Source organism: Rhopilema esculentum, chromosome 20 (assembly GCF_057945365.1).
Source record: "Rhopilema esculentum isolate cy_ngs chromosome 20, ASM5794536v1, whole genome shotgun sequence".
NCBI classification, from domain to species: domain Eukaryota; kingdom Metazoa; phylum Cnidaria; class Scyphozoa; order Rhizostomeae; family Rhizostomatidae; genus Rhopilema; species Rhopilema esculentum.
Genome location: NC_142834.1, coordinates 1,412,571 through 1,429,397, shown reverse-complemented (window position 1 = coordinate 1,429,397; position 16,827 = coordinate 1,412,571). Strand labels below are relative to the sequence as shown.

Sequence of the window (16,827 nt, the reverse complement as noted above, 5' to 3'; positions counted from 1 at the left end):
GTTTACATCTTTTCTATTTTTTCTGTTTTACAACACTGTCCAACTCCATTTTTTCATTTAAGTGTTTTATTCATTTCTGCTGAAATGCATGCACTGCAGCTGTGTCATGACTCAGACAGTCAGAAATAACTACAAAAATTTCCATCTGACTATCAGGATTCTGTCGATAGTAGATAACAAAAGGATGAATGGAGGCTTGTCTATTTTTCCAATGAAAGCCTTGTACAGCATCCTGCATAAAAAAAGAATACTTCTCTGCAAAGTCTCCAAGAATTATAGCTTCATGTGGCTTGAATTTCTCTTTTGAAGTCTAGTAATAAAGTCTAGCTTAAGTTTTAAAAGACTTTCAAGAAGAAAATTTGTGAAATCATAAGTACATTTTGTTGAAGTTTCAAAGTTTCAAGGCTTGTTCGATCAACACTTATCCATGAGTTGAAAGTTATTTCCTCAGCATCTAACCGCTCAAAAATTTCTGCCAGTTCTGTTTTTTAACAGTTTTTGCAGTTCCCAAGAAAGCAACTGCCAGCTGACCTTTTATTAAATCAGTCACCAACCAAAGTTCTAAATTCAGGCAATTGAAAAATGTCTGAGTCATTCTTCATTGATAGCATCAGCATCAGCTATGGTTTTGGTGAATGGTACAGACACAAACACTATGTGCTTCACTATCCCCTGTTGAAACAACATTCTTTGGTCGCAATTCACAGAAATCTGAAAATCCAATCGATACTTGATTTTCTTCTTTGAATTTCAAATATGCTTCTTCTAAAATCGATATACAATTTTTTTTACCAGGCATTGATTTACTACTACTACTACTGATCACTTCAGCACTGGCATAAAAACCTCTAACAAATTGAACAACATCATTGTATATTGTGATCTGGCTTTGTTACTTCTGAATTATCTAGGAAGAAATACAAGTGAATACTATAAGGATTACAAATATTGTCATTTTAATTGACAATAAAAATTAATGTGCTTTATGTGAATGAGAAATCTGTGAAGTAGTTTCTCACCTTTCTTTGAATAATCTCAAGCCTGGCGCACACTAAGAGCTTTCTGCTGAGCAAAAAGTCATTCAGCGTGCTAAGCAGGAAAGACTAGTGTGCGATGGACTTTAATGAGCTTTTTCGTCACTTGTGACTCATCTCATGAAAATTCAACATGTTGAATAATTTTCGCCACGAGTGACTTTCTCCTGTGTGCGCTGAACCAGAAGTAGCAAGCTTGCAATAAGTCAACAAAACGCATTCGTTTCCTGGGAAAAACTAAAACAAAATGGCAGGATATACTGATGAAAATTGTGAAAGGGAAGAGGTTCTGTTTTTATGTTGCTTATGAGACGATATCATAGGCGTTTGCGAGTGGCAAATCGGCAGGAATGGTCTAGGCCCTGGGTTATGAGGAGAGAAATAAGAGAAGCCCATGCAAATATAATTGGAGAATTGAACGGTGAAGATTCCGAACTGTTTCGTCAATATCATTGTGTAAATAGAGAAGAATTTGAAGAAATATTGGTTAAAGTTTGTCCATTAATTTCAAAGAAAAAAAACCCATTCAGGAAGTACAAGAAAGCCGTCTTAGCGCTTATCAGTAACTCTGCAGTTCCTTGCTACAGGTATCTCTTCAGATGTTTTAGTCAGGTTGTTGATATTTGAGTTGCAATTTGCCAACCTTTACTAAAGCATTTGAGCCTAGCAACATTTTGCATCCAAGAAGAAATTAGAGCCTGGCTTTTATTTTTTAAATTTAAGCAACTTTTGTAAACAATAATCTTGTAAAGCTGTGTATTTGTCCTAAGCATTAAATTCAGCTAACTGAAGCTCAGTAGCCAGGGGAATTTCCCCTTCTGTCTGAAGCATATGACTACATATGTTTACCCTTGTTGATGACCCCAGGTACCCTTTTCATTACCATCATAAAGTGATTCCACCCCCCTAGACAGGAGGTTGGGTACACGATTAAGCAAATATCAAGTTTATTTGGAAGTACAGTGTTCATTATGAGGGAAGTTCTCCTTCCAATAACTCTTAAAATCTATCCCACTGCTGAATGGCTTAATCCACTTTAAAAGTCATGACATTGGAGCACTTAATTCAAAAAGAAGCGATCACAAAAAGTTCACATTTGGTTTTCAAAGGTAGTTAGCCATGGAAACCTGAAAAAATTTGGCCATTTTTTAGCACCCACTCCTGTCAGTGTACCCAATATTTTGTCTAAAGTTGCCTTCCGGTGCAAACTTGGTCCTATTGCACAAAATTAACAAATTAATATAAAAAATTACTGATGGCCTGTCAATTCAATTTAGGTGAGACATTCAGGAGTCTGTTCTTTCAGTATCGGGAGGGAGAACGGACAATTTCATCAATTGTGGAGGAAACTTGTAAAGCATTGTACATGAAACTGAAAGATGAATATCTAAAGGTGTGTAATCTATATAACACAACATTAACGATTATTGGAAGGGAATCAAATTCTAAATAAAACAAGCAAATCGTATTATTTCTATTTTTATTGAAATGATCATTCAATGGACAGTATTTTTAATCAAAGTTGTTTATCGGCTTGCATGTCACCACTTTTTATATTTTGAAACCTCCAGATGTCTTCGGGGGCACTAAAGGTCTGGCATGAAGAGTGGGATGATGGACATGGCTCCTTACTGTTAAACTGGGAATGAGTGCTTACAGCCTGATTGGTTATGCCTGTCATACGATAACTGGAATTATCTCGTTGGAAAAAATGTGGTTGTGGTGGTAGAGGCACAATAGATCCATATGGGTTTTCTTGAGCTAATAAACCAGTTTGTGCCTGGAAAGGATTTGATTGATTTTATGTTGAGCCAAATGTTGAACTCTAGTGTCAAGTTCAGATAATGTTTGTGTCACATATTGTCCAAATGCATCAAGCTGCCTGTTTGCTGGTTTTCTGTGCCTTTGCTTTTCTTTCAGCAATGGATTGTGCCAAACCTTGTATCAATTTATATTGTTCTTCAGCTTTGCCTCTTCCTGTTTGGTTTTAATTTAACAGGCTCTTTTGTTGATCTTGCTTCCTCCTGCTCTTCGTCAATGGATGGACTTGCTCCAACTTCAACAAGAAAGAACTTCTTATTCTTCAGAGCTTCTTGAAGAGACATGTTGAACTCAGAAAATGGACATTTGATTTCAAATCTCCAGGTTTCATTTTTGTAAGTGACTTCACCATCTAATGAAGCACCAAGATGAGGAAGACAATTGCCGACCAACTTCAGAAACTTGAGGAGCATCAATACCTTTATTTTTCAGTAGCATTATATAAGGCTCTTCAACATGTGCTTCGTGTTTCTGGTCATTGCAAGTTGCAGCCATTGTGAAAGATTTATAAAATATAGATTTAAGCTTGGAAGAAGGTTCAGCAGAGTTTACAGCAGCAAAGTAAAAGTTGGGTGCAGTGATTTGATACATACGATGCTTTTTCCAATCATCATTTGAAGCTTGACCATGTGTTGATTTCTCAATATTGGAAATTTCTTCTTGGGACAATGTTGTATTATAGCAATAATTGCCCATCATTTCTCTGAAGGAGGAAGTTGAAATATCGTAATATTCATTGAAGGAGATGGATTCATAGAAGAAAAGATGTTCAAGATTGGATGCAGAAGCCTCAGTTGAAGCAAATGTGTGAGAATCTGCAGGTTCAGAAATTTCATGAAAGCCAAAAAACCACTGTTTGTTAAAGCTTCTGCCAATTTCGTTTGAAGGGCTTCAAGTCTTTTATCATTGATAGCTTTATCAGATCGAGCATGTGGATCAAAGAATTTATAGCGAGACAAATTACTTTTATCATTGTCCTTTCAAAACTTGATTTTTTGTATTATCACTTCATCTTTTGGAGAGGAATTGTTTGATTTAAGAGCAGATGCATTTGGAACATTCTAAGAAGACAGCTTTGAAGTGCATGATACAGCAGATGAATACTCTCGTAAACCACGTGTGTTGAAGTCTTCAAGAGCAAAGAGAACACCTCCAACATGGTTACAGTTGCCAAAACCACGAAGACCAATGCCAGCAGGACAAGTACATGCAGCAGAGCAAACATCACCAGACTTGACTGACAATTGTGAAATAACTTTGTATAAACACTTGTTCATTGAAGCTTTGATGATGAGAAATTCGGGTAATTTGGTTGTTTTTACTGTTAAAGTCGATATCAATTTGTTCAAGCTCCAGAATTTCATCTTCAAGCTCCCAAGGAAATTCTTTGTATATTTAGGCAACATCTGTCTCCAAAAAGCTTGCCAAGACATCAGCTGTAGCATTTAAAGAGATTTGGTGATTGTTTGTTGAAATGGTTATCTCACAGGTAAGAAGGGTGAAGAGGCTTTTTGCGATTGGCATGCGGCGAGTGGAAAATGGGCACGTTATGAACTTTTTGGTACTTGTAGTTGCTAATTTTCTTGTGCAATTTTTGTTTCGCATGTATTGATAAGGGAAATTTTAGTAGATATTATCCCTAGGCAAAACACCTTCTTTTGAACTACGGCATCTGACAAGTATGTTTCCATATCAACAAATTCCCAATTGAAGGTTTCTTCGCTGTCAATTTTTGTTATGATTGTCATGCTTCTTGTTGATAATTTAATGCCATGGTACTGCTTAACAGCAACGTGGCTGATGTTTAAAGTATGAAGCTCCTCTATTTGCTCTATTTGTTCATTCCAAAACGAATTCTGAACATGGCCAGAGTTGTCTAAAAGAACCGCATCCCTCACATATTTTGGTGGAGATGGTTCATTCAGGGGAATTAACTTTTTTTTCTCAATCTACTGTATCTCTCCCTGGACAGAATGGACGCCGGAAGTTTGTTTTTTCATTTTTTGGACAGTTAGTGGTAACTGTTTGGAACGATTAAAGTTTTGTTTGGAAGAACATTTAAGGAGGTCACTTCGCTGAAAGGAATTGAAGAAGGAGATGCCCTGTCTGCCAGTAGTTATATTTCATAAAGTGACAGGTTCACCTTCGTTTTGTTTTTGGATGAAGGTATCCTGGCATACATCTTTGTTCCATTTCTTCTTTACTCTCACTGCTATCTGTTCTGTTGCGGAAACTTTTAATTGAATTGTAAAATAGGGATCTCCTGGAGTTGTGTCCTTTTCTTCGGAGACATTAGTTATATATCCTGAATAACCTGTAAATTGAGAGAAACAATCTATAACTAATTGTTTAGACCAATTATCCTCGGTTGAAGTAAATAGAATGAATTTTGAATTGATGTAATTTTGTAGTGAAATTTTCAGACTTCCTTTTAAAAAATGCTACCGTTATCTATAATTTATCTATATCTATAATAAGATTAGGATTGAAAATATGGGAACTCACGATCTCCATGCTGAAGGAATATCTAATTTCTAGGCTCTTATTTCATTACCTTGCCGTATCTGATAAGATGATAAAAAGTTCTTGTAAATTTACAGTTTATACCCTACTTACTTTTGGTTAGAACTTTTCGAATTTTGGTTTGGATATGAATCTTCAGATCAATAAGAATGAAGATGAATGAGACTGTATATGTGTCACATAGGAATATTTATGAGTAATCAATGTGATGAAAAATAGGCAACTATAGGTATCTAGGTATATACTGTATAATCAGTGATGTAAGAATTTCTGAACTTGGCTAAAAGTGAAGCATCAAGACCAAGTTGAATGCTTATTAAATATTCAGTGTTTTCGAGAACACTGTTTATAAATATTCTAAGGCCTTTGTGATTTTGTCCTTGAAAGAGTAGACATTTTTCAATGACAGAGGCAAATTGTTACCATTGTTGGTGAATTGCTCACTGGTAATTCAACAGCATTTGCTCATTTCGAGTTGACTGGTGGTTGATTTCTTTATAATTGTATCTTTTAGAACTAATTACTTAATACTTTGGAACATAAACTGCCTTGTGGTCAGTGTAGTATAATTCGATGACACCACAGTTTTTTATCATTTCAGGATTATTTGTATATATATTGTCAATTAATGAGCAGGTACCAGTTGTGTATTTGTTGATCAACTGAGTATATCCTTTTGTATTGACCATGTAGGAAGTGGGGTGATGTGCTTCTGAAGAGAAGGTCAAAAGATTACCATTAAAATCGCCTATAATTATTACTGAATATTCTTTGTCTTGACAATGGTGTAATGCAAAAATTCCATGGCTTCTGTCATTTGTATTTTGGTCATGTGGAATTGAAGCTGTTTATGCAATGTTGGTTATAACAGCAGATTAAATGCTATAATCACAAGCCATACCTTTGATATGTAGGTGAAGTGATCTTGCATTCTGGAAAACAACTTTAAACACATGTTGGTCTTCAGTATCAAAAAGCTGAAAAGGAATCTTTACAGAAGTCTCTTCTCTTAACCGCCTCATTTCTGATTTGACTCTTTCCATTGCTGCAATTTTACTATAATTTAAGTTAAAGATATCAAGATTTTAAAGACTTGTTACTCTACTTAGTCCGACATAGTGCATAGGTTCTCTTGTATTACTTGGAAAATCAATGGCTACCTTGGAAAAAGTATCACCTTGTGAATGATGAATTCTCTTTGCAGCTGGTGGTGGTAATGGAAATAATTATAATCGCTTAATTGCAAATAAGAAGCGCTAACATTATTCTCTCTCCTCCTTGCATATCTATACTTCTCATCAGTGCAAAGTGTCTCCCCTCTTACACAGTTCAGGAGCCTCTCATTTTCATCCTCTTTACGCGTGTATTTGTTGCCAATGTCATTGGTTGTGATTAGGTGGCTCAACAGGCTGACATCAATTTGCAAATCCAAAAGCTGCAGAAGACAAGAATCGGTCTAAATCAGACATGATAAAGAATAGTAGAACTTCTGTCTGTATTTGATACATGGTTCGTGTGGTGTTAACTCTGGCATCAATGTAGTTAGAATCTCCTAACAATAACTGGCAGGAAAACTGATGGATGATTGTAATGCATGACGGCAACTACACTTACTTTTTGCATAACCTCTTGCTCATGCAGCAAACCACATCGCAAAGCGGAGAGCTTTATCCAACACCAATTATTTTCATCGCCAAATAATGACGCTGACAGGATAGATACAAGCAGGTACCATCAGCTTTAACCTGAAGTGGTTCCCTTCCAGTTTTAAGGAGTTGGGGTGGGACATTTTAGCGATACCTTCAGAACATAATTAGAAAAGGGTAACAAGCATGACACTATTAACAAAGCATGAAAGTACCCAAAACCAGCAATTTGCCTATTGCAATTGTCTAGGGCAATCCAAAAACAGCAAATCTGTACATATCCACTATATCTTAAAAAACCTTGAGGACTAGCTCCTTAACAATTTTTTCCAGTCAAGTGAAACAAAGCATCAAAAAAACTATCCTGAAGACCATTCTTTAAAGTCAGTGAAATAGTTGGAAAATGAACTAACACAGTCTGTCAACAAGTTGCTTTTGTGACAGTTGGAAGATTGATATACAAATATATCTTAGATATGTACTACGAATGAGGTCTTACAAGACGATTTCTCCCTCCTTGGTATGCATATGTGAAGTTTTTAACTATAGTTACCATTGTTCTATTTGGTTGCGACTGACATGTGATTCCATTGGTTTAGCATGCTCTGTAGGAAGAAGTCGTACAAACTTGCGCAGCAGCAACTTCGAAGACTCCTTGAATTGCTTGAGAAAATCTTCACAATTTTCTGGAATCCAGCTGTAATTCTGAAAGAGAGTAAATAAAGGATCGAGATTACCATGTTTTCTACGCAGAGGCAAGCACAACAGCTCTAGAAATCTTGTAAAATACACAACATTTTTCCACCTCGAGTTACCAAACAAAAATAAAATAGAATGTTTCATTTTACCTTGGCTTTTAAATGAGCAAAAACAGATCTACAAGAATGGGACGCATTGAAATTTAAAAAGAAAGTTTCACACCTTAACTGCTTCCTTGTAATATTGCAAGGGTGCTTTTTCCCTTATTGATAAACTTGTCTTGTCTTCCCTTTTCCTAAGTGGCCCACATTCTTTCTGGGCAGCATTGATTTCTTCATCATGGTCTTGGCATGCTTCACCGTCACGTAAAGTCTCTGGTAAATAAATGGCAGAACAGGACTTGCCGGGTGGAGAAATCTGACCTTTACTTCATTGGTAGAATACACGTTATCTAACAAATACGTCAACCACCACTTTTCACCAGAAACACAAGGCACACAAGCTGTGGATAACTGCCAAGACATAACTTATCTTTCAACCAAATCTGACAAGGTTGCTTTTTCCATGTTCTTTGAATAAATACTTTTCTTTTATTTCCTCTTCAGTAACATATTCAAAAACAATGTTTGTAATGCTATGATGCACCCATTCATTAAGTTGTTGAGGAGTCTGGATCTGGCTTGAATAAGGTCGGCGTAAACTTTCCTGTGCTGCAAGTCGTTTGACAGTACCACTTATTCCATCACATGGACTTTTGCCATGAGATGTTGGCAAAAAAGGGCCATTCAACAGGCATACCAAAATCTTTTTCATAAAAAATCAGAGTACAAAAATGTTTTCTGTGTTTACAACTTTTCTATTTTTTCTGTTTTACAACTTTGTCCAACTCCATTTTTTCATTTAAGTGTTTTATTCATTTCTGTTGAAATGCATGCACTGCAGCTGTGTCATGACTGAGACAGTCAGAAATAACTACAAAAATTTCCATCTGACTATCAGGATTCTGTCGATTGTAGATAACAAAAGGATGAATGGAGGCTTGTCTAGTTTTCCAATCGAAGCCTTGTACAGCATCCTGCATAATAAAAGAATACTTCTCTGCAAAGTCCCCAAGAATTATAGCTTCATGTGGCTTGAATTTCTCTTTTGCTTCATTGAAGCCTAGTGATAAAATCATGACGCTTCAGTTTTAAAAGACTTTCAAGAAGATAATTTGTGAAATCACAAGTAGATTTTGTTGAAGTTTCAAAGTTTCAAGGCTTGTTCGATCAACACTTATCTATGAGTTGAAAGTTATTTCCTCAGCATCTAATCGCTCAAAAATTTCTGCCAGTTCTGTTTTTAACAGTTTTTGCAGTTCCCAAGAAAGCAAGTGCTGGTAGCTGACCTTCTATTAAATCAGTCACCAACCAAACTTCTAAATTCAGGCAATTGAAAAATGTCTGAGTCATTCTTCATTGATCAGCATCAGCTATGGTTTTGGTGAATGGTACAGACACAAACACTATGTGCTCCACTACCCCCTGTTGAAACAACATTCTTTGGTCGCAATTCACAGAAATTTGAAAATCCAATCGATACTTGATTTTCTTTTTGAATTTCAAATAGGCTTCTTCTAAAGTGCACAACCTCTTTTGAACCGTTTCCTTCACACCATGTACCCTAATCGATATACAATTTTTTTACCAGGCATTGATTTACTACTACTACTACTGATTACTTCAGCACTGGCATAAAAACCTCTAACAAATTGAACAACATCATTGTGTATTGTGATCTGGCTTTGTTACTTCTGAATTATCTAGGAAGAAATACAAGTGAATACTATAAGGATTACAAATATTGTCATTTTAATTGACAATAAAAATTAATGTGCTTGATGTCAATGAAAAATCTGAGAAGAAGTTCCTCACCTTTCTTTGAATGCGCTTAAGCCTGTCGCACACTAGAGCTTTCTAAACTAAAACAAAAACTAAAACTAAACGAAAACTAAAACAAAATGGCAGGATATACTGATGAAGATTGTGAAAGGGAAGAAGTTCTGTTTTTATGTTGCTTATGAGAGGATATCGTAGGCATTTGCGAGTGGAAAATCGGCAGGAATGGTCTAGGCCCTGGGTTATGAGGAGAGAAATAAGAGAAGCCCATGCAAATATAATTGGAGAATTGAACGGTGAAGATTCCGAACTGTTTCGTCAATATAATTGTGTAAATAGAGAAGAATTCAACGAAATATTGGTTAAAGTTTGTCCATTAATTTCAAAGATAGAAACCCATTTAAGAAGTACAATAAAGCCATATGAGCGCTTATCAGTAACTCTGCAGTTCCACTTCAGTAACGCTACAGGTATCTCTTCAGATGTTTCAGTCAGGTTGTTGATATTTGAGTTGCAATTTGCCAACCTTTACTAAAGCATTTGAGCCTAGCAACATTTTGCATCCAAGAAGAAATTAGAGCCTGGCTATTATTTTTTAAAAAAAGCAACTTGAGAAGCAACTTTTTTAAACTATAATCTTGTAAAGTTGTGTATATGTCCTAAGCATTGAATTCAGCTAACTGAAGCTCAGTAGCCAGGGGAATTTCCCCTTCTGTCTGAAGCATATGGTTACATACGTTTACCCCTGTTTATGACCCCAGGTTCTTTTTTCATTACCATCATAAAGTGATTCCACACCCCTAGACAGGACGTTGGGTACACAATTAAGCAAATATCAAGTTTATTTGGAAGTACAGTGTTCATTATGAGGGAAGTTCTTCTTCCAATAACATTTAAAATCTATCCCACTGATGAATGGCTTAATCCACTTTAAAAGTCATGACATTGGAGCACTTAATTCAAAAAGACGCTATCACAAAAATTTCACATTTGGTTTTCAAAGGTTTTCAAGTTAGCCATGGACACCTGGAAAATTTGGCAATTTTTTAGCACCCACTCCTGTCAGTGTACCCAAGATTTTGTCTAAAGTTGCTATCAGGTGCAAACTTGGTCCCATTGCACAAAATTAACAAATTAATATAAAAAATTACTGATGGCCTGTCAATTCAATTTAGGTGAGACATTCAGGAGTCTGCCCTTTCAGTATCGGGTGGGGGAACGGACAATTTCATCAATTGTGAAGGAAACTTGTAAAGCATTGTACATGAAACTGGAAGATGAATATCTAAAGGGGTGTAATCTACATAACACAACATTAACGATTATTGGAAGGGAATCAAATTGTAAATAAAACAAGCAAATCATATGTTTTCTATGGTAATTGCAATGATCTTTCATTGGACAGTATTCTTAATCAAAGTTGCTCAAAGTTTTCAAGTCAGTCAGCTTGCATGTCACCACTTTGAATATTTTGAAACCTCCAGATGTCTTAGGGGGCACTAAAGTTCTGGCATGAAGAGTGGGATGATGGACATGGCTCCTTACTGTTAAACTGGGGATGAGTGCTTACAGCCTGATTGGTTATGTCTTGCATGCTATAACTGGAATTATCTCGTTGAAAATGTGGTTGTGGTGGTAGAGGCACAATAGATCCATATGGGCTTTTTTGAGCTAATAAACCAGTTTGTGCCTGGAAAAGGATTCGATTGATTTTATGTTGAGCCAAATATTGAACTCTAGTGTCAAGTTCAGATAATGTTTGTGTCACATATTGTCCAAATGCATCAAGAGGATTAGCTGCTTGTTTGCTGGTTTTCTGTGCCTTTGCCTTTCTTTCAACCTTGGATTGTGCCAAACCTTGTATCAATTTATATTGTTCTTCAGCTTTGCCTCTTCCTGTTTGGTTTTAATTTAACAGGCTCTTTTGTTGATCTTGCTTCCTCCTGCTCCTCGTCAATGGATGGACTTGCTCCATCTTCAACAAGAAAGAACTTCTTATTCTTCAGAGCTTCTTGAAGAGACATTTTGAACTCAGAAAATGGACATTTGATTTCAAATCTCCAGGTTTCATTTTTGTAAGTGACTTCACCATCTAATGAAGCACCAAGATGAGGAAGACAATTGCGGACCAACTTCAGAAACTAGAGGAGCATCAATACCTTTATCTTTCAGTATCATTATATAAAGCTCTTCAACATGTGCTTCGTGTTTCTGGTCATGGCAAGTTGCAGCCATTGTGAAAGATTTATAAAATATAGATTTAAGCTTGGAAGAAGGTTCAGCAGAGTTTACAGCAGCAAAGTAAAAGTTGGGTGCAGTGATTTGATACATACGATGCTTTTTCCAATCATCATTTGAAGCTTGACCATGTGTTGATTTCTCAATATTGGAAATTTCTTCTTGGGACAATATTGTATTATAGCAATAATTGTCCATCATTTCTCTGAAGGAGGAAGTTGAAATATCGTAATATTCATTTAAGGAGATGGATTCATAGAAGAAAAGATGTTCAAGATTGGATGCAGAAGCCTCAGTTGAAGCAAATGTGTCAGAATCTGCAGGTTCAGAAATTTCATGAAAGCCAAAAAACCACTGTTTGTTAAAGCTTCTGCCAATTTCGTTTTAAGGGCTTCAAGTCTTTTATCATTGATAGCTTTATCAGATCGAGCATGTGGATCAAAGAATTTATAGCGAGACAAATTACTTTTATCATTGTCCTTTCAAAACTTGACTTTTTGTATTATCACTTCATCTTTTGGAGAGGAATTGTTTGATTTAAGAGCAGATGCATTTGGAACATTTTAAGAAGACAGCTTTGAAGTGCATGATACAGCAGATGAATACTCTCGTAAACCACGTCTGTTGAAGTCTTCAAGAGCAAAGAGAACACCTCCAACATGGTTACAGTTGCCAAAACCACGAAGACCAATAACAGCAGGACAAGTACATGCAGCAGAGCAAACATCACCAGACTTGACTGACAATTGTGAAATAACTTTGTATAAACACTTGTTCATTGAAGCTTTGATGATGAGAAATTCGGGTAATTTGGTTGTTTTTACTGTTAAAGTCGATGTCGATTTGTTCAAGCTCCAGAATTTTATCTTCAAGCTCCCAAGGAAATTCTTTGTATGTTTAGGCAACATCTGTCTCCAAAAAGTTTGCCAAGACATCAGCTGTAGCATTTAAAGAGATTTGGTGATTGTTTGTTAAAATGGTTATCTCACAGGTAAGAAGGGTGAAGAGGCTTTTTGCGATTGGCATGCGGCGAGTGGAAAATGGGCACGTTATGAACTTTTCGGTACTTGTAGTTGCTAATTTTCTTGTGCAATTTTTGTTTCGCATGTATTGATAAGGGAAATTTTAGTAGATATTATCCCTAGGCAAAACACCTTCTTTTGAACTACGGCATCTGACAAGTATGTTTCCATATCAACAAATTCCCAATTGAAGGTTTCTTCGCTGTCAATATTTGTTATGATTGTCGTGCTTCTTGTTGATAATTTAATGCCATGGTACTACTTAACAGCAATGTGGCTGATGTTTAAAGTATGAAGCTCCTCTATTTGCTCTATTTGTTCATTCCAAAACGAATTCTGAACATGGCCAGAGTTGTCTAAAAGAACCGCATCCCTCTCATATTTTGGTGGAGATGGTTCATTCAGGGGAATTAACCTTTTTTCCCCAATCCACTGTAGCTATCCCTGGACAGAATGGAGGCCGGAAGTTTGTTTTTTCATTTTTGGACAGTTAGTGGTAACTGTTTGGAACGATTAAAATTTTGTTTGGAAGAACATTTAAGGAGGTCACTTCGCTGAAAGGAATTGAAGAAGGAGATGCCCTGTCTGCCAGTAGTTATATTTGATAAAGTCACAGGTTCACCTTCGTTTTGTTTTTGGATCAAGATATCCTGGCTTACATCTTTGTTCCCTTTCTTCATTACTCTCACTGCTATCTGTTCTGTTGCAGAAACTTTTAATTGGATTGTAAAATAGGGATTTCCTGGAGTTGTGTCCTTTTCTTCGGAGACATTAGTTAGATATCCTGAATAACCTGTAAATTGAGAGAAACTATCTATAACTAATTGTTTAGACCAATTATCCTCGGTTGAAGTAAATAGAATGAATTTTGAATTGATGTAATTTTGTAGTGAAATTTTCAGACTTCCTTTTAAAAAATGCTACCGTTATCTATAATTTATCTATATCTATAATAAGATAAGGATTGAAAATATGGGAACTCACGATCTCCACGCTGAAGGAATATCTAATTTCTAGGCTCTTATTTCATTACTTTGCCATATCTGATAAGATGATAAAACGTTCTTGTAAATTTCCAGTTTATACCCTACTTACTTTTGGTTAGAATTTTTCGAATTTTGGTTTGGATATGAATCTTCAGATCAATAAGAATGAAGATAAATGAGACTGTATAAACGTGTCACATAGGAATATTTATGAGTAATCAAAATGATAAAAAACAGGCAACTATAGGTATCTTGGTACGTACTGTATAATAAGTGATGTAAGAATTTCTGAACTTGGCTAAAAGTGAAGTATCAAGACCAAGCTGAATGCTTATTAAATATTCAGTGTTTTCGAGAACACTGTTTATAAATATTCTAAGGCCTTTGTGATTTTGTCCTTGAAAGAGTAGACATTTTTCAATGACAGAGGCAAATAGTTTAAAAATTGTTACCATTATTGGTGAATTGCTCACTGGTAATTCAACAGCATTTGCTCATTTCGAGTTGACTGGTGGTTGATTTCTTTATAATTGTAGCTTTTAGAACTAATTCCTTAATACTTTGGAACATAAACTGCCTTGTGGTCAGTGTAGTATAATTCGATGACACCACAATTTTTTATCATTTCAGGATTATTTGTATACATATTGTCAATTAATGAGCAGGTATCAGTTGTGTATTTGTTGATCAACTGAGTATATCCTTTTGTATCGACCGTGTAGGAAGTGAGGTGATGTGCTTTTGAAGAGAGTGTCAAAAGATTACCATTAAAATCGCCTAGAATTATTACTGAATATTCTTTGTCTTGAGAATGGTGTTATGCAAAAATTCCATGGCTTCTGTCATTTGTATTCTGGTCATGTGGAATTGAAGCTGTTTATGCAATGTTGGTTATAACAGCAGATTGAATGTTATAATCACAAGCAATACCTTTGATATGTAGGTGAAGTGATCTTGCATTCTGGAAAACAACTTCAAACACATTTTGGCCTTCAATATAAAAAAGCTGGAAAGGAATCTTTACAGTAGCCTCTTCTCTCAACGGTCTCCTTTCTGATTTGACCTTTTCCATTGCTGCAATTTCACTTTCATTTAGGTTAAAGATATCAAGATTTTAAAGACATGTTACTCTACTTAGTCCGACATAGTGCATATGTTCTCTTGTATTACTTGGAAAATCAATGGCTACCTTGGACAAAGTATCACCTTGTGAATGATGAATTGTCTTTGCAGCTGCTGGCCGTAATGGAAATAATATAATCGCTTAATTGCAAATAAGAAGTGCTAACATTTTTCTCTCTCCTCCTTGCATATCTATACTTCTCATCAGTGCGAAGTGTCTCCCATCTTACACAGTTCAGGAGCCTCTCATTTTCATCCTCTTTGCGCGTGTATTTGTTGCCATGTCATTGGTTGTGATTAGGTAGCTCAACAGGCTGACATCAATTTGCAAACCCAAAAGCTGCAGAAGGCAAGAACCGATGTAAATCAGTCATGATAAAGAAGAGTATAACTTCTGTCTGTGTTTGCTACATGGTTCGTGTAGTGTTAACTGTGGCATCAATGTAGTTAGAATTTCCTAACAATAACTGGCAGGAAAACTGATGGATGATTGTAATGCATGACGGCAACTACACTTACTTTTTGCATAACCTCTTGCTCATGCAGCAAACCATATCGCAGAGGGGAGAGCTTTATCGAACACCAATTATTTTCATCGTCAAATAATGATGATGACACATATAGATACGAGCAGGTACCATCAGCTTTAACCTGAAGTGGTTCCCTTTCAGTTTCAAGGCGTTGACGGGGGACATTATTGCGATACCTTCAAAACATAATTAGAAAAAGGTAACAAGCATGACATTGGCAAAGCATGAAAGTACCCAAAACCAGAAAATTGCTTGTTGTAATTGTCCAGATCTGTACTTATCAACTATATCTTAAAAAACCTTGAGGACAAGCTGCTTAATAATTTCTCCAGTGAAGTGAAACAAAGCATCAAAAAAACTATCCTGAAGAAAACCCTTGTCAGTGAAATAGTTAGAAAATGAACTAACATCTGTCAACAAGTTGTTTTGTGAGGTTGAGAAGATTGATATACAAATATATCTGAGAGATGAACGACGAATTAGGTTTTTAAAGATGAACGCAGTGCAAGAGTTTTAAAAATCAGGAAAGAAACTCTTGAATATCTGAACATAACATGAACCTTCACTTCGGCTAGTCCGGTATATAATAATGAATAATAGAACAATAGTGTCCATAGGGAGTCCATAACAGTTACCATTGTTCTATTTGATTGCAACTGACATGCGACTCCATTGGCTTAGCATGCTCTAATGGAAGAAGTCGCACAAACTTGCGCAGCAGCAACTTCAAAGACCCCTTGAATTGCTCCAGAAAATCTTCACAATTTTCCAGACTCTAACTGTAATTCTGAAAGAGAGTAAATAAAGGATCAAGATTACCATGTTTCCTATCCAGAGGCAAGCACAACAGCTCCAGAAAATGTGTTAAATACACTACATTTTTTCACCTCGAGTTATCAAACAAAAATTAAATAAAGCATTTTATTTTACCTTGGCTTTTAAATAAGGGATGACAGATCTACTAGAAAGGGACGCATTGAAATTTAACAATTTCCTTGTAATTTTCCCTTATGGATAAAATTGTTTTGTCCTCCCTTTTCCTATTTTCCTCACATTCTTCCCGCGCAGCGCCAATTTCTTTATCGTCTTCTTGGCATGCTTCACCATCACATAAAGGTCTCTCCTGTTGTTCCGCTCTGCTAGCTGCTTCATCGGACTTCGTCTGTTCCTCTGCTTCCTCTGATTTAATTCTCTGCTTTTTCATCAATTTACTTGTCACTCTCATGAAATGTTGTCGTTTATTTCCTCTCTCACATTCACCTCGTCATTACAGTCTTCCCTGGCTGAAACTTCACTTTTCCTGACATATGTTAATAATGATTCCAGGAT

The 16,827-nt window shown here is 36.0% G+C and overlaps 1 protein-coding gene across 1 annotated transcript; it reads right to left on the bottom strand.

The window, feature by feature from the left end:
- Positions 1-15,186: 15,186 nt before the first annotated feature.
- Positions 15,187-16,262, bottom strand: LOC148957777 (uncharacterized). Its single transcript, XM_089114547.1, has 3 exons — positions 16,134-16,262; positions 15,488-15,674; positions 15,187-15,308 (listed from the first exon to the last, which is right to left on the bottom strand). Exons 1-3 carry the CDS (start codon positions 16,169-16,171, stop codon positions 15,204-15,206), a joined length of 330 nt encoding a protein of 109 aa, XP_088970673.1. The 5' UTR covers positions 16,172-16,262; the 3' UTR covers positions 15,187-15,203.
- Between the last annotated feature and the right edge of the window lie 565 nt (positions 16,263-16,827).